This window comes from Phyllobates terribilis, unplaced genomic scaffold (genome assembly GCF_046119375.1).
Source record: "Phyllobates terribilis strain yellow unplaced genomic scaffold, ASM4611937v1 Scaffold_2__4_contigs__length_985480577, whole genome shotgun sequence".
NCBI classification, from domain to species: Eukaryota; Metazoa; Chordata; class Amphibia; order Anura; family Dendrobatidae; genus Phyllobates; species Phyllobates terribilis.
The window spans coordinates 72651872-72673372 of NW_027362762.1; the positions used below are offsets into that span (position 1 = coordinate 72651872).

At 47.5% G+C, this 21501-nt stretch overlaps 1 protein-coding gene across 4 annotated transcripts in view; it reads right to left on the reverse strand.

Annotated features, from left to right (window-relative positions):
• DYNC2H1 (dynein cytoplasmic 2 heavy chain 1) overlaps positions 1 to 21501 on the reverse strand; it is a 525522-nt gene that overhangs the window by 411878 nt on the left and 92143 nt on the right. For 3 of the 4 annotated variants that reach the window (XM_073662115.1, XM_073662114.1, XM_073662118.1), the window contains exons 39-48: positions 19624 to 19831; positions 19387 to 19516; positions 15366 to 15521; positions 14897 to 15156; positions 14574 to 14820; positions 12687 to 12838; positions 11994 to 12138; positions 11263 to 11365; positions 2031 to 2198; positions 523 to 653 (exon numbers count right to left, since the gene is read on the reverse strand). In XM_073662115.1, coding sequence (XP_073518216.1) covers positions 523 to 653; positions 2031 to 2198; positions 11263 to 11365; positions 11994 to 12138; positions 12687 to 12838; positions 14574 to 14820; positions 14897 to 15156; positions 15366 to 15521; positions 19387 to 19516; positions 19624 to 19831 — 1700 coding nt within the window. The remainder of the gene's footprint in view (positions 1 to 522; positions 654 to 2030; positions 2199 to 11262; positions 11366 to 11993; positions 12139 to 12686; positions 12839 to 14573; positions 14821 to 14896; positions 15157 to 15365; positions 15522 to 19386; positions 19517 to 19623; positions 19832 to 21501) is intronic. The other variant, XM_073662117.1, reaches the window with a different exon arrangement.

Genomic DNA, 21501 nt, shown 5'->3' on the forward strand with positions numbered 1-21501 from the left:
GTAAATATTTAAAAGGATCACAAAGCTGCTTGTAAAGAGTTGATCTGCTAAAGGAATTAGGTGTCTCTAAAGGGTTAATCTGAGTCTCTCAGTACATCCTATGCACAGGCAGACAGTCCCAGCTACAGCACAGAGGAGAAGTGGTGATCGGATTTTCCTCAGTTGCTGTTCCTCCTCCTCCTCCTGCGGCTCCAAAATACACAGGAATCCATCTTACATCTATTCTTACATACTGCATCCAGCATAAAGTTAGGTAGCAGCGCAGACCTCCTGTGTTTACATAGTTCAAAGCGTCACACCCCCCCCCCAAAGTACAGAGGTATCTCAATGCTCAGAAGCAGGAAGTCTAATAGAGCCGTCAAATTAGTAAGACAGTAAAGAGCCTCCCTTTCTTAAATAGCCATGGACATGATCACTAATTTACACAAGATTTTATTTAATTATATATATTTGAGAAAGTTTCTATTACTGCACAAAGGTTCCTATTCTTTTCAGGAACATTCATGTTTTCCACTGACACACCTTCCTAATAAAATCTTTAAAGTCAGCGGAGTTCAGCTTTCCGATGGGTCGTCCATGAGAAGGTAAGGCCTGTCCAGGAGAGAGCACTGATCCTGCTTCATGCAGTGCTCCCCAAGTTACATAGAAAAGGTCTGAAAAAAAATAAAAAAAAATAAATAGAAAGGAAGAAAAATAGATTTTTTCCAGACTATATACATTTAAAGGAGTTGTCCGGTCAAAAGTGATAAGTCTGCAGTCACTCTGTGTGACTGCAGACTTATAAATCCCCCCAGCGCAGGCACTGTGCGCTGTGGGGATTTGCCTGTATGAGATCCCGGAAAAGAGGCTATGTATATGTTATACATACCCCCGGCCATTCAGCGCCGCCTCACTCCATACACTTGTATGGAGTGAGGCCACGCCAGTCTAGTGACGTGGATGGCCAGTGGGGGCGTCTGACTAGAAGGCGCAGCCTCGCTCAATACAGGTGTATGGAGAGCGAGGCTGCGCCCACTGGCAGGAGTATGTGTAACTCATACATACCCCCCAGTCCCGGGTCTCATACCGGCGAGTACCCACAGCACACAGTGCCTGCGCTGGGGGGATTCTTAAGTCTGCAGTCCCTCTGTGTCACTTATCACTTTTGACCGGACAACCCCTTTAAGTGTCTCCGCTGTAAATGAAAACATATTTTCATACGAAAAATAGAGCAGTGCTGCAGTGTCAAGCACATCCCAGACAGAGTATTAGCAGGTTCTGTTAAGGATATGGTTTATAAAGAAATAGCAGTTATGGTTCTGGTCTTTTAGACCTCCACTTTGTGCTGATCCTCTGATGTTCCTGAAGGAATTCACTATGACTAAGGCCGGCTACATGCCAGAAACGTGTCAGATATTCTCTATGGAATATAAGCAATAATACAACATGCTGGGTTGTTTTTTGTTTTTTTATCAAGATGGAATAAAATTTGGATGTTTTTTATACAAGGAATTGTGATGTGCAATTTTCTCTACTTTTTCCACTAATCTTTGCTAGAACTTCATGGCGGCATATAAAAAGATATACAATTTTCTAATATAAATTTTAAGATCTCTGCTTGGAGTTGTCTCATTTAGACCATTAGTAATAAATAGAACCTGCCAGTTACATAAGGTAGTAATGATAAGGGGTAGAGGCTTGTGAACCCAATAAAAATTCTACCTTTTTTCATGTGCCAGTCATAAGAAATCGTGGGTATAAGCACATGCAAATCAGGTTGGAAGTGCACTGGGGGTGTGCCTGTGCACTTGAACTTCCTTTTCTGAGTTCACTGACACGCCCCCAGTGCTCATCCAGTCTGATTTGCATAATGCTTTTAAGCTGGATTTCTCATGGCTGTCATGACCAATTTTTAGATTTTTTTATTGGTTGATATTGGGGAAAATGTAAAAGGATGAACTGCACGGCAGATATCATCAGTAAAGGTCCAAGCCATCCATAACTAAAGGAGCAGGATAACGCTTCCACTTTCCCTTGTGATGAATCCCCACCTGCCATGTGGTCCAGCACATCGGAGCCCCAGTCTCCTTGCAGCACGGATAATAAAATATTGTCAAAGACGTTCAGCTCCTTAGAGGTGACGATCCTGTCGCGGAACAATCTGCGAGCTTCATAGGCGACGATTTCTAGGACATTGTCTTGAGGTTGTTGTGAGGATCCTTAGGGGTAAGAGAACAAACTATCAGAGCAAGTTTAAGATATGAGAGGCACTGACACATGGACTGTAACGGGTTGGAAAAGCCAAAGAACTTACGGTTTATAGAGAGGAAGAAGGAAACAGCAAAAAGAAAAGAGGAGAAGATTAGAAAATAAACAGGAGTGAAATAAATATCAAACCAACCAAACTCACAAAACATGACAAAACATACAATACAAAGTGCTACAAGTGTTATGAACGTAACACACTCACGCCTAACGGAAAAAGGTAAGACCTACTACTCACACCCAACTGGTCCCTGTACAGACTAGAAGACCCTATACACACAACTCAAAAACACCTCGGACTTGACTCCCTAAAAAGCCATCGACGCGATTTCCGTACCTCCTGATGAATCAGAGGTTCAACACATTGCCAACAAGAGGAAAACCCAAAGATGAGAAAATTAAAACACGTTCATATAAAGTAGAGAGGGAAAGGTAAGAGGAGGCAAAAATAAACGAAACAAGAATAACATCCCAGAAACCTAAAGAGGTGAAAGGAAGAGGAACTGGGAAGAAAAGTGTAGTGCCGGCGTCCCTGCCCTCTGCTAGGCAGGGACGCTGCTCCCCTCACCGCTCTGCTCCGTGCCCGGCTTCCTTCCCCCGCTCTGCTGTCAGCGCGCGCTCCGTCCCGGCGTCCTCCTCCTGCTCTGCTCTCAGCGCGCGCTCCTTCCCGGCCCCTGTGCTTAGGGCGCGCGCGCGCGCGCTCCCCTCCTCTTAAAGGGGCCGCGCGCGCCGCCCTAAAGAGTCCCCGGCCAATGGCCGGAGGACTTCATCATATATAAGGCACCTCCTCCAAAATGGAGGTGCCCGAGCAATGTTGTTTGCACCTGTGTCTCACCTGTGCTTCAGCCCTCAGGTCCCGTTGCCAGTTACCTGCCAGTTACCTGCCAGTTACCTGCCAGTTACCTGCCAGTTTCCTGCCTGATTCCTGCCTGAATACTTGTTACCTGCCTGCCTGCCTGAGGTCCGACGGTCTGCCTTACAACTTCGGTCAGTCTGTCTATGGACCAGCTTGCCCGCTCACCTGGGAGCGCTTCTCCGCTACCTGCCTGCTTGCCAGCCCGGAGGTCCCGTTGTCACGTGCGGTGACCACCAGCTATTCCAGAGACTCTTGCCCGCTCACCTGGGAGCGCTTCTCCGTTACCTACCTGCCTGCCAGCCCGGAGGTTCCGCCGTCACGTGCCGTGACCACCTGCTATTCCAGAGACTCTCGCTTGCTCACCTGGGAGCACACATCTACCATCTGCCTGCTAGCCTACCCGGAGGCTCTGCCATCACAGGTCGTACCTACCCCTTACCCAGAGACTGCCCTGATCACTTGCCGTAACTCCCTGTCCGTTCATCCAGAGACTGCCACCCGCTCCCTTACAAGGGCCGCCCCCTTGTATAGTAGCTCAGAGGTTCCGCCTCCCGGACCCGTTACAGTTTGCTCGGGCCATGGAACCCGGTGGCACCCAAGCTCCCTCGCTCACGGACCTGTGTCATGAACTATCCCGTCAAAGGTCCCAACAGGAGTCCATCCTGGGTCACCTGCGGAATGTCAATACTCGCCTGGACACTCTGACTGCACCACCTGCAGCCACTGCCAGTACCATGACTCGCAACCCGGCAGCTCCGCTACCCACTAATACCATGGTAACCTATCCCGGACCCCGGCTGTCTGCACCTCCTCGCTTCGGAGGTGACTCCGCCCAGGCTCGGGGCTTCATAAATCAGTGCACCCTGCACTTTGAACTTTTGTCCCATCAGTTTAATTCCGACCGGGCCAAAATTGCCTTTATCATGTCCCATCTCACCGGGGAGGCCCTGGCCTGGCTAAATCCTCTATGGGAGAGAGGAGACCCCCTGGTGTCCAACTTGCCTGCTTTTCTCTCAGCTTTCCGGAAAGTCTTCGACGAACCCGGACGGAAGACCTCATCCGCATCCTCTCTGCTACGCCTCCGTCAGGAGGGTCTCACCGTGGGCCAATATGCCATACGGTTCCGCACCCTTGCCTCGGAGCTGGCCTGGGATAACGACGCTCTGGTATCCGTCTTCTGGGAGGGTCTGTCCGGTCGTATTAAAGATGAACTTGCTGGTCGGGACATTCCTACCTCTCTCGATGATCTAATAACCCTTGCCACCCGGATTGACCTACGGTTCCAGGAGCGTGCCAAAGAGGTCACCCGTGAGAGAAGGATTCCACGTTTAGCTCCTACTTTCCAGAAACCCGTCATTCCCTCCGTTTCTCCCCAGGTACACTCTCCTGAGCCTATGCAGGTCGACCAGACCAAGATGGTCAAAACCCGTCAGGACTCACGCCGTGCCGAGGGGAGCTGCTTCTACTGTGGCAGTAAGGAGCACCGGATCCGTGCCTGCCCGGAGAGGTCGGGAAACGCCTGTGTCTAGGTTCGCTCAGAGAGGTCCACCTAGACAAGAATAAATCCTCTCCATCCCTGCTGTTGTCTGTTTCGATCATCTACGGGGAGAACCGTTATTTCGAACTAGCCCAACTTGACTCTGGAGCAGCCGGGAACCTTATTTCACAGTCCCTGGTTGAGAAATACCGCATCCCCACCAAACCTCTGGCTGTACCCTTGTCTGTCGCTGCCGTGGATGGGGGCCTCTTACCTCGCCCCATTCAACTCATCACCGAATCCATTACCCTGCAGGTGGGAATGCTGCATTCTGAAAGTATCTCCTTTCATGTTCTGCCTGGACTCTCTCACGCCCTCTTGCTAGGTCTGCCCTGGCTCCAGAGACATGCACCCGTGCTAGACTGGCAAACCGGAGAGGTCCTTCGCTGGGGACAAGACTGTCATAAAACCTGCCTGGTTCCCGTCCATCCCGTCCGTCCCTCTCCTACCCCAGCTAATCTACCTGGACTTCCGATTCCTTATTGGTCTTATGCAGATGTCTTTAATAAAAAGGAGGCAGAGACATTACCACCACATAGACCATACGACTGTCCCATCGATCTGCTACCCGGTACTACTCCTCCCCGTGGGCGTATCTATCCTTTATCCGCTGCTGAGACCCGGTCAATGTCCGAATATATTGAGGAGAATCTGGCCAGAGGATTCATCCGGAAATCTACCTCCCCGGCGGGAGCAGGCTTCTTTTTCGTCAAAAAGAAGGACGGCTCTCTCCGTCCCTGTATAGACTATAGAGGCCTAAACCTGATCACGGTGAAGAATAAGTACTCCCTTCCGCTCATTCCAGAATTATTTGATCGTCTGAGGGGGGCTAGGATCTTCACCAAACTGGACCTTCGTGGGGCGTACAACCTGGTTCGTATTCGTCAGGGGGATGAATGGAAGACGGCATTCAACACCCGGGACGGCCACTATGAATACCTGGTAATGCCCTTTGGTCTCTGTAACGCTCCTGCCGTCTTTCAAGAGTTGGTCAATGACATCTTCCGGGACCTTCTCTACTCCTGCGTAGTGGTGTACCTGGACGACATCTTGGTCTTCTCTCCGGATCTCCAGACTCACCGGAGGGACGTTCGTCAGGTCCTGCTCAGGCTAAGGCAGAACCATCTCTACGCTAAATTTGAGAAGTGCCTCTTTGAGCAGACCTCGCTTCCGTTTCTGGGCTACATTATCTCTCAGACCGGCCTACAAATGGATCCTGAGAAACTGTCTGCCATCGAGAAATGGCCCCGACCGGAGGGGTTGAAGGCCATTCAGCGATTCCTGGGCTTCGCCAACTACTACCGCCTCTTCATACCACACTTCTCTTCCCGGACGGCCCCAATTTCTGCGCTCACCCGTAAAGGTACTAATCCCAAAGAGTGGCCACCCGAAGCAGAGGAGGCCTTTCTTTCCCTTAAACAGGCCTTCTCTTCCGCCCCGGTGCTGCATCGCCCAGATGGCAACAAGCAGTTCTTCCTGGAAGTTGACGCCTCCTCCTCTGGAGCCGGAGCGGTACTTACTCAAAAATCATCTTCCGGGAGGATGGTAACTTGTGGCTTCTTCTCTAAACTCTTCTCCTCCTCTGAGCGCAACTATTCCATAGGAGACCGAGAGTTATTGGCCATCAAACTGGCATTGGAGGAGTGGCGTTACCTGCTCGAGGGGGCTCTTCACCCGGTAATAATTTACACTGACCACAAGAACTTGGCTTACCTCCAGCATGCCCAGAGACTTAACCCGCGCCAAGCCCGGTGGTCCTTGTTTTTTGCTCGTTTTGATTTTGTCCTTCATTTTCGCCCGGCTGACAAAAACGTCAAGGCGGACGCCTTGTCTCGATCCTTTCTGGTGTCTGATCTCGAGGAGGATCCGAAACATATCATCGATCCCGCCAGAGTAATGCAGGTGGCTCCCGTGAGTCTAAATCGTCTTCCTCCTGGTAAGACGTTCGTACCAGTACCTGATCGGGAGAAGATCCTACACTGGGGTCATTCGTCTAAACTAGCTGGCCACGCCGGTCAGAAAAAGACCCTCCAGCTTATTACCCGGCACTACTGGTGGCCTAACCTGCACAAGGATGTAATAGACTTTGTTTCTGCCTGTGTGTCCTGCGCCCGCAACAAAGTTCCGAGACACCTGCCGGCCGGCCGCCTCCTACCTCTGCCAGTACCTGCTGCCCCCTGGCAGCATATAGCGATGGACTTCATTACTGATCTGCCCGTCTCTGCCGGTTGTACGGTCATTTGGGTGGTCGCTGACCGCTTCTCCAAGATGGCTCACTTCATTCCACTGCCAGGTCTTCCGTCTGCACCCGAGCTGGCTAAAGACTTTATCCGCCACATCTTCCGTCTTCATGGCCTGCCCCGTCACATCGTGTCGGATCGTGGGGTACAGTTCACTTCCCGTTTCTGGAGAGCCACTTGTAAATTGCTGGACGTCACCCTGGACTTCTCCTCCGCTTACCACCCACAGTCTAATGGTCAAGTGGAGCGGATCAATCAGAACCTGACCAGTTACCTTCGGCACTTCGTTAATGCCCACCATTCTGACTGGGTGGATCTCCTGCCATGGGCCGAATTCTCGTACAACAATCACGAGAGCGAGTCTTCCTCCAAATCCCCGTTTTTTGTAGTCTACGGTCAGCATCCTCGGATCCCGTTTCCCGTCTCCACCTCGGCAGACAATCCGGCTGCGGAATCTCTTGTTAACAAATTTTCCTCCATATGGGAGAGTACCCGGTCCGCACTCCTTCTGTCATCCGAGCGTATGAAAAGACACGCTGACAAAAAACGTCTGGACCCTCCTCAATTCCGCCCTGGGGATAAAGTCTGGCTCTCGTCCAAATATGTCCGGCTCAAGATCCCTTCCTATAAGTTAGGGCCTCGGTTCATCGGCCCACTGGAGGTCATCAGTCAGATCAACCCGGTGGCCTATAAATTGAAACTCCCGGCCAACTTACGGATCCCTAACTCCTTCCATGTATCTCTCCTCAAACCTGTGGTACTTAACTCTTTTTCCAAGTCTACAGGTACGCCTCCTGCTCCGGTTTCTGCTGAGGACGAGTTTGAGGTAGAGAACATTCTTGCCACCAAAAGGGTAAGAGGAAAGACCTTTTTTCTGGTAGATTGGAAGGGGTTTGGTCCTGAGGAGAGAACGTGGGAGCCCCGGGAGAACATCCATGCCCCTCTCATCCTAGCTAAATTTCTGTCTGGCCTAAAAAAGGGGGGGCCTAAAGGGGGGGGTACTGTAGTGCCGGCGTCCCTGCCCTCTGCTAGGCAGGGACGCTGCTCCCCTCACCGCTCTGCTCCGTGCCCGGCTTCCTTCCCCCGCTCTGCTGTCAGCGCGCGCTCCGTCCCGGCGTCCTCCTCCTGCTCTGCTCTCAGCGCGCGCTCCTTCCCGGCCCCTGTGCTTAGGGCGCGCGCGCGCGCGCTCCCCTCCTCTTAAAGGGGCCGCGCGCGCCGCCCTAAAGAGTCCCCGGCCAATGGCCGGAGGACTTCATCATATATAAGGCACCTCCTCCAAAATGGAGGTGCCCGAGCAATGTTGTTTGCACCTGTGTCTCACCTGTGCTTCAGCCCTCAGGTCCCGTTGCCAGTTACCTGCCAGTTACCTGCCAGTTTCCTGCCTGATTCCTGCCTGAATACTTGTTACCTGCCTGCCTGCCTGAGGTCCGACGGTCTGCCTTACAACTCCGGTCAGTCTGTCTATGGACCAGCTTGCCCGCTCACCTGGGAGCGCTTCTCCGCTACCTGCCTGCTTGCCAGCCCGGAGGTCCCGTTGTCACGTGCGGTGACCACCAGCTATTCCAGAGACTCTTGCCCGCTCACCTGGGAGCGCTTCTCCGTTACCTACCTGCCTGCCAGCCCGGAGGTTCCGCCGTCACGTGCCGTGACCACCTGCTATTCCAGAGACTCTCGCTTGCTCACCTGGGAGCACACATCTACCATCTGCCTGCTAGCCTACCCGGAGGCTCTGCCATCACAGGTCGTACCTACCCCTTACCCAGAGACTGCCCTGATCACTTGCCGTAACTCCCTGTCCGTTCATCCAGAGACTGCCACCCGCTCCCTTACAAGGGCCGCCCCCTTGTATAGTAGCTCAGAGGTTCCGCCTCCCGGACCCGTTACAAAAAGCAATCAGACTCACTGCATGCAAGGTAAACCCCTTAGATGAAGGGCTGGAACTGCTAAACCAAAGACCACCTAGAGGTATAGCCAGCATGGAAGTGCAGTGAAGGGTGAACATATAAACCCAACCCAAAATGTGAAAGGGCAGACCAAAACGGGAAAATGGAAAAAAACACCTGGAAAAGAGCAAACCAAGAAAGGCACAACAAAGACAATTGGAACCATCAGCATTTGGACAGGGAAGAAAAGACAATATCTCAGAAAACAGAGGAACAGACCAAAAAGAAACAGATCAGGAGATCTAATCCCCAAACCGAGTCATGACAACAAGATCTCCATTACAGCCTAAACTCATCTGCAGATCTCCTCCACAGCAGGACTGTGAATAGTTATGTAAACCACATTCCAAGATCTGCACTTTTTTTTTATTTCTTTACTTTATATTGATTTTTTATCACATTTCGCTTTCAATAAAATAAGAATAAATACATAGTTTAGAACTAATTTTGCAGATTTTCAGCAGGCCTACGGCCGCCACAAGTGGGAGCTCATGCCTAATGCATCACCTGCAGAGATTTCCCCCTAGTGGTGGCTTCCAGAAAATGGCTCTTTAATTGTCAACAGCTTTTTGCTATCCTACATGAGAGCAGCATAAAGTAGAGGCAGAGATACTGATTCCAGCGATGTGTCACTTACTGGCCTGCTTGCTACAGTTTTGATGAAATCACTGTTTACTCTGCTGCAAATTTAGCAGTTCTCTGAATGCTGAGCTCTGTATAATCCTGCCCACACCCCTGGCTGGCAGCTTTCTGTGTACACTGTGCATAGGCAGAAAGCTGCCATTCTTTGGTTGGGACGGGTTTACAAAGAGCTTATGAATATGGAGGACTTCAAGGCAGCAGGTTTAATAGTCCTCTAGTGTTAATCTATTGCTGGTACAACTGTGATTTTATCAAAACTACAGCAAGCAGCCCAGCAAGTGACACATCGCTGAAATCAGGGTTTCTGCCTCCACATCATGCTGATCTCAGATTAGGTAACAAAAACCTGGTGACATTCCCTTTAAGAAGCAGGTGATTTACCAGGGGTATAAAGCATTTAAAAAGAACACCGAATTGGTAGTGAAAACAAAATAAACAGCACTTCTCTTCTGCTCTGTGACATGCTGACTGCCAGCTGGCTCCCTGCAGTCAGGCAGCGGGGAGCAAACTGTCCATCAGCATGACATTGGCATTGGCAGTTACGCCCTGTCGACAGGGCAGAGCGGAAAAGAAGCTGCTCTATCGTTGTGACATCACCAGAAGTAGGAGCGTCCCGGTAGAGATCAGTGCCGGGCAGAACAGGCAGGTAATATGAAACTACCTATCAGTAAGTTCTGAGCACAATAGGAAAAAAATAACCAAAGTCCCAGATAAACCTTTTAAACACGGAAAATGCAACAAAATAAATTAATAACATCCAGCCATTTCCTCTTAATCTCTTGCTTATGTTTATCTCATTTTGCCTGATATTACAACTAAAAGTCACAAAGAAACAAAAAAAAGTTAATAACATAGAACTAAATCTAAATAGAATTGTTCTGAATGTCTTCCTGGAGATCAGCCATGTTCCCTTCCTCCTAACTGTCCTGAGTCTGGCTGTAAGACAACCGCCTGCAGCAGAAACCTCTCCCCCTGCTCTGCTGCCTGCAGTACAATGATTGTGAAGCCCCGGCCCTAAGCCAAGCTCCACTAACCTCAGTCATTCCCCAGTCCAAAATGGTACCGATTAGCTGGAGAATTCACACTTGCGCCAATTTGTTTGGTCATTGTTGTAAAAGCCCAAATCAAAATGTTCCAAATGTTTTTATGCCGCATATTAATTACACCATTGTTAGTACCCAAGCCAAAATTAAGAGAAAAGTTGGGGGAAGGCGATTAACCTTTTGGCCTGATAGATTTACTATTTCACTTCTATATAAAAGTCGTAAAATAAGTTAGATTCTGGACAGGTCATAGGTGCCTCAGAAAAGACATGGAACAAATACAAACTATTTATAAGTGTATGCAGCTCTTTCAAAGACAGATCCAGCAATATCTTTACATGGCCGGTCCGTTTCCATTTCCATTTCTATTCAAACGCCGACTTCTCAATAACAGAGGAACAGACCGGCCATGGAAAGGGATTGCTGGACTTGTCTTTGAAAGAACTACATGTGCATATAAATAGTTTGGAGTGAAATCCAAACAGAAAACAGATTCCCCTTAGACCTGATGAAGCCAGAGTGCTAACTTTGAAAACTCATGCCAGATCAGCTGTATAATACGGATATTAAAATAAGCAAATGATTGTGCAGTTTTTCAGATCTGAATTGGCAACATAAGAAGACTAGCCTCATCAGGTCTAAAAGATCTATGCAATTATGTCAGCTTCGCTATGGTTAAATTTTTTTTACAGGTCTGCTTTATAAGAAGACGGAAACAGAACGTTATAAAGTAGATGCATACAATAAAAAAACCTACCTCCAGATAAGTCGTATCTAAACAGCCCGAGGATCCACTGTGTGAGGATACACGGTGTAAACAGATAATGGCTATGGTCATCAACTGAAAACTTCATCCGAACCTAAAGAGAAGAAATCAATGAGATGCCAGCTCAAATACTATAACCTAACCTAGATAACCTGCACTAACTTATCCGAGTAGTTACGAGAAATCTAATAATGAGAATAACTAATTATACTGAACTATGATCCGTGTCAGTCCTTGGAGACACAGCGCTGTGGTTCTGTACCGTTACCGCCCAAAAAGCATATATGTTTACAGATATATATATATATATATTATATACATACACGCACATGCACACACATTATATATATATTTCAAGTGTTGGAATCAAGATGTGTATATACTATACAATAACCGGCCTAGTAGCGGAAGCAGCCGCGGCCTTGTCCAGCACTCATTAGTCAATTATGTACATTGTCCTGATGATTGGGGGCAGCGGAGGGCCGTTATCCTTGACAAATTTTTGATCAGCACGATCTGCAGAAACTTATTAGATATTTATGGTCCGAGATGTCTGGACCAGCCACAGGTCTCCTGTCCTGAACTCCGCAGCCTCATAGGCATAGATGAGGATAGAGTTTTGGTCTGGAGACTCACGCCCGGTCATGGCATTACGGTCTGTACTGGAGCAGTGAATGCCAGATGTGTGAATCCGGCCTTAGAGAGAAAAACAGAGATGTTACCTGTTCATATACTTGCACCATTGACCCTGCTAACTGGTGGATTTTTGATAGAGAACCCCATACGGGGTGTTTCTTCAGATTCTGGTGAAGAACTGATTCTAAATAAGAGCTGCAGATTGTTTGCAGTTGGTCTCGTTCAGGATAGCTGCAGGCAGGATTAAAAATACAAAAGGAAAAAAAATACTTTCAAAAGTGAAATAATACAAACTAAACAAAGTGAAGGTAACAATTTTTTTCTTTACTGGATGCTTTTGTATGGAACAGAAAAAAAGTACACCAAAGTACACCAGCTAGAAAGTAGCAGGAAGGACACTCTGCTGGCCTGTGTTAAGTAAATGGAGGCCTATGGGCACATGTACATATAGACCGAGAGCTTTCCAGATGCCTATGGCAAACAAACAGTACAAATGGAAAGTGTCGGCATCCTTACACACACTGAGGGAGATGTACGGCCGAGGTGCGTTCACTCTGTGTATTTGTTGGAGAAAGTTTGTGAACATTTGCACAGAGCCTGAAGGTAGGAAAAAGGGAAATACGCCAATTCATTATTCTGTTTGAGCCTTTAAGTCTATTTTATATATGCTCACTTGTGTGTTTCTTCCATCAAAGAGTATAAAATGTACAGTACTAGTGTTTTATGCAAAGAAAACAATAACAAATGTACAATCAGACACAATCCAGTACAATACTTACTCCACTGCACATATCCGGACCACAGAGGTGAATCTGGTTGTCAGTTTATGCCGACCGATTGTGCCACCGGCAGACATGGACGCCACAATCTGGATGTTTTCTAGGCCGACCCATTCCAAGTTATCATCATAAAAGCCGTGATACGTTAATACCTTGGAAACAACAGAAAATATGGTAGGTCTAAACATTTGTAAGTGAGGAGTTAGCGAGGCTTATGGCAAAAGATGTAACACTTTTGCAAACAACAGAATGATAAAAGGAAACTAAACAAGCCATATTTGAGTTACAGTAAAATTCATGAACCGCATGCGCCATTTTGGATAATTTGAGCGCAATAAATGTCAGTGAATACAAGACAAAAAAAAGTAACTTTAAAAAACCCAAAATTATGCTGAATATTCAAAAGACCTACAAATTTAATAAAATTTTGCTGCACCCTTCAAATTTGAAGGTACCAGCCGACCATTTGATGTGTATGGGGCTTCCTTAACTCACCCAAGAGATAATATAGTGGGAGAGATGGATCAGATATGCTGAATTACGAGGTGTCTAGCAGCCGACTATTCTCATCTTGCCATTGACACCAGATAAACATTTAGCCGATCTGATTGTACATCTGTAAGAGGAGCACGGAGACATGGCCGTCAGCTGAACAAGCATTTGGCCAATCACTAAGGTGTATGGGCAACATAAAGAATAAGACAATATTTTCTTCACTTAAATGCATGCATTTGGGCTAAAAAAAATTTTTGTAATTTAATTTCATTAAAAATTTTGCACCGTTGGGCTTCTACAGCCTCCGTGTTGCAGACTGAGTTTACCGAGACTCCTTCAGCGAGCTCATTCTGACATACAGTTTGAAACTCTTTTATTTGCCATTTTCTGAGATCCTTTCAGCTGATTTATGATGACATCCAGGTTCAGATTAACTTTGATGTGGTCTATGGCCCTAAATAGGCACACAGGTGTTTTGGAAGAGGCAGATAAAGCTCCTATCAGAATGAGCTGACTGAGTGTGTCTCAGGTAATTCATACCGCAGCCAGCAATGTGCAGGTGAATAAAGTCTGTAAAAGCCAAAGGGTGCACAATTTTTCATAAAAGCCAATTGCAAAATTAATTTTTGGTGCCCAAAATTTGCTTTCAAATAAAAAAAAAAAAAAAAAAGTCTCCAAAACAATTTGTCACATTTTTTATTGAATTATGCCTGGACAATAGAGCTTAATTTTCCATGATATACACTTGTGGCGTATTAGGGGGTAACGAGACTGGAAGGGTCTGTTTTTGTGAACTCAAGAAAAGAATGGAACCGGTTAAAATGGATGGTTTACATACGACATGGGCCTTATACATTAAATAGTTTATGATGAGAAGAATAGGACATCCTCTGAGTTTAACAGAGTGCATAATTAATGGGGTATTCCCATCTCCAAGATCTTATCCCAATATGCAGTATGTGTAATAATAATAGCAAATACCTTCAATTAGAAATGTAGTATAGTTCTTCTGATTCACTCTGTCACTTAGCCCATGTGCAGGGCATTGCAGTAGCTTAGGTATCCGTGGTTATGACCACTGATCTAGTGACTGTTAGATGCTAATGGTTGTAACCATGAATACCTAAGCTGCTGCAATGCCCTGCACATGGGGTAAATGACAGAGTGAGTCAGAAGAACTATACTACATTTCTAAGTGGAGGTTTTTGCTATTATTATTACACCTACTACATGTTGGGATAGGATCTTGGAGATAGGAAAACCCCTTTAAATATCAAGAGTGTGAATCACTCATCAAAGTCTATGGGTCCATGTGCTGTGCCGACATCGGATGGACCGAAAATCCACGTGAATACGGCCTCAGGCATGTTACGCAGAGCGAATCTATCTCACCTGCTGTAGAAAAGCGACCAGTGTGTTGGTGCCCCATTTGTCCGGCTTGGGGAGGTTGATATCCTTTAGGTACAGGACCAGCCTCTCGCAGTCCTTCGGCCTGTACACCCGGCCGGTATTAGTGCTGATCACTAGGCAGGTCTGCGTCAGCTTCTGTAGGATATGGCGGGATGTCGTCTGCGCGCTGCAGTGTACTGTGGCGATGTGCGTAGATCGTAGCTGAGAAAACGCGTAGCGAAGCAACATCCTGAAAACACAGTCCTAGATTACAACTCATCAGTCACACACAACCTGGGGTGCACCGACATCGCTGCCCGTCTTACCCTTTTCCACAGCCCTCAGGTCCCACCAGTATGAAGGGCTGCTTAGTGTCCGTGCCCAGCCATGGTCGGAAGTAGTCCAATCCTCTCTGAATGTCGGGAGTTCTGATCACTGGAAGAGCCTGCAGATTTGTAAAGTCTTCGATGGTTAAGTTTTCTGGTTTCTCAAAGTTGTAAGACATAAGGCGACCGCTTTTCTCCTCGTAATAGGTATCCAATGGTTTGCGAGGATCCGGGGGAGATTCCCGAGCCCAACTGAAAACCTACAGAAAGTTTCAATGCACATTTTAAAGATGTAAAAAAGTGTCATCAAAAAGCAGCCCAATCGCTATACGTCCGCCATGTCCCTTACGGCTATCAGCCTCCATTATACTCCTCGCCTCCCTCCGTCACTCCGCACCACTGTGCCGCCATTATAGCCCACTTCTCATCTGAGGAGATCTACCCCCCAGACTAATCATCTGTTAGTTACCTCTTTGGCAAAGTCATTTCTGGACTTCATGTTGAGGTTTCCTCCGAGGCCCCGGATCAGACTGATAATGAATTGACTTCGATCTGTGCAACCGTGAAGATGGCAGAGACCATTCATAACTGTCCCAATTAGACTGGTCTCTACAACAAAGTCATTCTGTGTAGAGAGGATATCAATGGAGGAGTTAAAGGGGGATTCCATAAACCATCCTCACAACAACAAATGTCCTGAGGGGCTGTAATCAGCTGTTATAAGTCAACGGTACAGAATCTATAGCAAAGAAAAATCTCACTTTACCTGTGACAAGATTGCCCCTCCTTACTCCCCCCGTAGAATGTTTTTCCTCATGTACACCACCATATTACTGCAAAGGATTTGCTTCTTCCTGAAAATAGTCAGAAAGCGTCTTCTATTGGATGCTCTGCAGCGCTCAGAGGATCACTAGTGACTGAGCGCGGACGGCCACCAGCACTCAGCTCATTAGGTGGATGTGAATATTGCTATATACACTTCTGCGTGTCAGGGAGATAGTGGTCATCCCCTACATGGACGACATTCTAGTGAAGGTTTCCTCTTATTATGAGAGTCTACGGAGTCTGCAGATCAAGGTGGACACACTTTCTCGTTTTGGATGGATTGTCAACCAAAGTCGTCTCTGATCTCAGCTCAGTGTATCATCTTCTTGGGAATGCTGTTCAACACAGCCCAAGCGAGAATTCTTCTTCCAGCAGACACAATGCCAGGCCTACAGACCAGTGTCCAGATCCTGTGCTACCAGTCCTCTCTTCTTCTCAGCTTCTGCGGGAGCGTTCTGGGCAAGATGGTGGCGGCCATCAAATCAATCTAGTTTGCCCAGTTCTAGACCAGTGCAGCTGTCATGACTTTCCCGCTGGGACAAGTATGTCCTCTCCCCGGATCGTCATATTCATCCTGGTCAGACAGTCTGTTATGGTGGCGGGACTCGCCCCTCATTTTTCTTCCATCTTCCCTATTCACTGGCAGATCGTGACGACAGATGCCAGCCTACTTGGTTGGGGAGCAGTCTTGGATCCCTAGGATCTTAATTGGGTGATTTTTGTACTTACTGTAAAATCTCTTTCTCGTACCCTTCAATGGGGGGACAAAGCACCCACCCATGTTGCCCTGGTGGGTGCACGAGTGTATTATTAAAGAATTGTATTGCTTTTCTCACTAATTGAATAGTATCATGAGCTTATGTGGTTTGGACCTATGGCATTGCTCATGCTGAGCTTACAAGTTGAGCTCTCACTTCTGGTCAGACTGTGGGGTAGGGAAAGTATAGCAAAGTTGATAGAAGAGTTTACAATGTGACACAGCAAAACTAAAGCCCCCGTCTCACATAGCGAGATCGCTGCTGTGTCACGGTTTTGGTGACGCAACAGCGACCTCACCAGCGATGTCGCTATGTGTGACACTTTGCAGCGATCAGGCCCCTGCCGTGAGGTCGCTGATCGCTGCAAAGTGTCCTGGACCATTTTTTGGTCGTTGCCCTCCCGCTGGTCAGCACACATCGCTGTGTGTGACCAGCAGGAGCAGCGATCAGGCTGGTAACTATGGTAAACATCGGGTTACTAGGGGCACACGCGCTCCTAGTAACCCGTTGTTTATCATGGTTACCAGCCTGCTAAAGTGAGCGATAACCTCCCGCTCACCGTAGCAGAGTGGTAACCATGATAAACAGCGGGTTACTAGGAGCACGTGTGCCCCTAGTAACCCGATGTTTATCATGGTTACCAGCCTGCTCCTGCTTCAGCAGGCTGGTAACCAGGAGCAGGACATCGTGGAAAGATTCTTTCCACGATGTCGCTGCTCCCCTGATCGTTGGTGAGCCTGCCTGTTTGACAGCTCACCAGCGACCACATAGCGACGCAGCAACGATCCCTGACAGGTCGTATCGTTGTCGGGAGCGTTGCAGCGTCGCTAAGTGTGACGGGGCCTTAAGTTGTGCTGTCCTCCACCCACTTCGACCTTATCTGAAGGGTGCGAGTGATCTGTCCTCTATAAGGATAGATGATAGCTGGGGAGACAATAAAGAGCAATGGGGTCTTACAGTAAAACACAGTTTGTGCTCACCTTGTGGAGTTGTGACAGTCACAACTCCTATTTTTAGCTTTTGGAGGGAGAAGCCTGCTGTGGATCCATCAAAAATGATAAGAGTGTGAATAAATGGCAAAATGGATCTGATGCCGCGCTGCCAAAATTCCACCAGACGATGAGAGGACAATAGAGCTGTATCTTTAAATATACTTCAATCTCCTGGTCTAACCTCCTTTGTGATTAGACAGTGCTGGCTATAGAGGACAGATTGTGGATAAATGGAAAAATGGATCTGATGCCGCACTGCCAATATTGCACCAGACGATGAGGACAATGACGTATATTTAAAAAAGGTTTTTATTTGAACTGTTTTTATTTGTCAACACATTACAAAGCATACAACACTTCTTCATCAGGACAAACCACTATAGTACAGTATAGTGGTTTGTCCTGATGAAGAAATGTTGTATGCTTCGAAAGGCGTTGACAAATAAAAACAGTTTTTAAATATACGTCATTGTCCTCCCATCGTCTGGTGCAATATTGGCAGTGCGGCATCAGATCCATTTTTCCCATTTATCCACAATCTTTCCTCTATAGCCAGCGCTATCTACTCACAAAGGAGGTTAGACCAGGAGATTAGAGCTGCATCTTTACATCTCACACACTTAGAAACCTGCTGCAAGCTATGGTGGGGACGTGTTCTCTCTCTAGAATGTTGCTGCCTGCTTATGGAGGAAGAAGACGTACAAGCCCCCAGTGAAAATCTGACTAATAACACCCCACATTGACCTTATCTGAAGGGCGCAAGTTACCTGACCTCTATAGCCAGCACTGTCTGATCTTCTGGTCTAACCTCCTTCATGATTAGAGCTGTATCCATACATCTCACACACTGAGAAACCTGCTCTAAGCTATGGTGGGGACGTGTTCTCTCTCTGGTTGCTGCCTGCTTACGATTGGGCAACACATGGAGGCAGAACATGTACAAGCCCCTCATTGAAAACCTAACTAATAACACCCGCTTGGACCTTAAAAAGTTAACTCATTATGTGTCAATACTTGGATTGCTAATATCTTTACAATGGAAAGGCAGAATTTTAAAAAACTCATTTTATTCTGTTCTGCAGCCACTACATTGTGTGACCCGTTCAGCATAAAAAAAATTGGTGAAAGGTCCTTTTTAAAGCTGTTTTTACATGCAGTATTTTGATGAAAATCACCACCTTTATGTGGACGTGCTTTTCCCTTTTGGATATAAATGTTGCGGATGTTGCAGACATTACATTAAAGTTTGTAGTCAAATATAAAACACATTAAATACAAAGTGTCTTGGTGATCTGTTTTTTTCTTCCAAATGCACCAAGCGGTTTATGACATTTTTACCCTATGATTAAGACTTTATGAAACAAATATTATAAACATTCTGAAAAATCTAGAGGGGCTTTACTGGTGCAACAAAGTAACAGACAGCCCAATGCTGTGTGAGACGCCATTTATCCGAAGGGAGACACATTTTGTCCCAGACATCCATGTAAGTATTTAGTTAGCATGCCAGCACTCCGCACGGTCGGCAGGGGCTTTAGGGAAGAGGTCTCATTAAAAGCGCTGAAGACTTTCACTCACGGCCAATTTCATTTTGATCAGTACTTTAAAATATTCAGCAATGGCTTTTTTGTGCAAGGTTTATGAAAGGAGCCCTGAGTGTTAATTTGCGGGCGGCTGGCAATACATACAGGGTAGAACTGCTCGTTTCATTACCATATTATGAGCAGAAGTTATACTTATCGCTTCCACTTGCCGACCGGCCAGGAACACATCAAACTATTTCATTCTGTCACAGTCGGCAGCATGGAGAACTACAGTATTTCACACTTCCTCTGCCAGCGGGGCATCTAATATACTGTCAATGACCCAGAGAAGACATAAAATGAAGAGCGGCACATATTTCTTGGTAATGTACCTGTTTAAGAACCCAATTTAAAGCCTTCTCAAAATAGTCTCCAATCCAGTTCTCCAAATTATGCCTGTGTGCTTCCGGCTGTCCCCGGAGCCACGAACGGATCAGAGAGTTCAGATCGGTGTTTTCATCACTTTTCAGGGGAGAGGGAAAAAAAAAAGCCGCTATTTCAGTAAAGATAACGCGGCATGAAAATGGATGAACAGAACTAGTCCCCGAGGGGGCAAAAGAGACGATTACCTTAAGAAGATCATTCCCATTCTGGAGATGGTAGCCGGAGAAGCGCTGCTCAAGTCGTGAGTTTCAAACACAAAATTTACATTCGGACCAAACTGAATCCTCTCCCCGCTGGGCATGGTGAGCAGGCGGTTGTCATCCAGGACGGAATTTAGGGATTCAATCCACTCAGGATCAATGTCCCCATCACAAATGATCCAGGAGCTGATCTCTGGGTACATAGATGGAAAAAAGAGGGCTAAGAGTGCAAAGGGGATTCTCAGAATCCATACAATCCCCCATACATAGGAATAAGCTTATTGATCACTGGACAAGTGCCTTCCACAGCGATCCCGAGAACGACCTCTGCTTCATTCATTGACTATACGACTGCTAAGCGCTGTACAGTACACCTCTGCTTCATTCATTGTCTATGGTACTGCTAAGCGCTGTACAGTACACCCCTGCTTCATTCATTGTCTATGGGACTGCGGAGCGCTATACAGCACACCTCTGCTTCATTCATTGTCTATGGGACTGCTGAGCGCTGTACAGTATACCTCTGCTTCATGCATTGTCTATGGTACTGCTGAGCACTGTACAGCACACCTCTGCTTCATTCATTGTCTGTGGTACTGCTGAGCACTGTACAGTACACCTCTGCTTCATTCATTGTCTATGGGACTGATGAGTGCTGCACAGAACACCTTTGCTTCATTCATAGTCTATGGTACTACTGAGCGCTGTACCGTACCTCTCATCCATTCATTGTCTATTGGACTGCTGAGCGCTGTACAGCGCACCTCTGCTTCATTCAATTACTATGAAACTGCTGAGGGCTGTACAGTGCACCCCTGCTTCATTCACTGACTATGGGACTTCTGAGGGCTGTACAGCACACCACTGCTTCATTCATGGTCTATGGCACTGCTGAGCGCAATACAGCACACCTCTGCTTCATTCATGGTCTATGGCACTGCTGAGCGCAGTACAGCACCCCTTTGCTTCATTCATTGACTATAGGACTACTGTGCGCTGTACAGTACACCTCTGCTTCATTCATTGTCTATAGCACTGCTGAGTGCTGTACAGCGCGCCCCTGCTTCATTCATAGTCTATGGGACTGCTGAGCGCTGCACAGCGCACCTCTGCTTCATTCATTGTCTATGGGACTGCTGGGTGCTGCACAGCGCACCTCTGCTTCATTCATCGTCTATGGGATTGGCAGAATAGCCAAATGCTGCACAGCACTCCCCCCACACACACAGTATTCCTGCAGGCACAGCTCTCCTCACAAACACAGTATTCCTGCAGGCACAGCACTCCTTGCAAGCACAGCACTCCCCCCACACACACAGTATTCCTGCAGGCACAGCTCTCCTTACAAACACAGTATTCCTGCAGGCACAGCTCTCCCTGCAGACGGAGCACTCCCCACACACACAGTATTCCTGCAGGCACAGCTCTCCTTACAAACACAGTATACCTGCAGGCACAGCTCTCCCTGCAGACGGAGCACTCCCCACACACACAGTATTCCTGCAGGCACAGCTCTCCCCACACACACAGTATTCCTGCAGGCACAGCACTCCCCACACACACAGTATTCCTGCAGGCACAGCTCTCCTTACAAACACAGTATACCTGCAGGCACAGCACTCCCTGCAGACGGAGCACTCCCCACACACACAGTATTCCTGCAGGCACAGCTCTCCTTACAAACACAGTATACCTGCAGGCACAGCACTCCCTGCAGACGGAGCACTCCCCACACACACAGTATTCCTGCAGGCACAGCACTCCTTACAAACACAGTATACCTGCAGGCACAGCTCTCCCTGCAGACGGAGCTCTCCCCACACACACAGTATTCCTGCAGGCACAGCTCTCCCTGCAGACGGA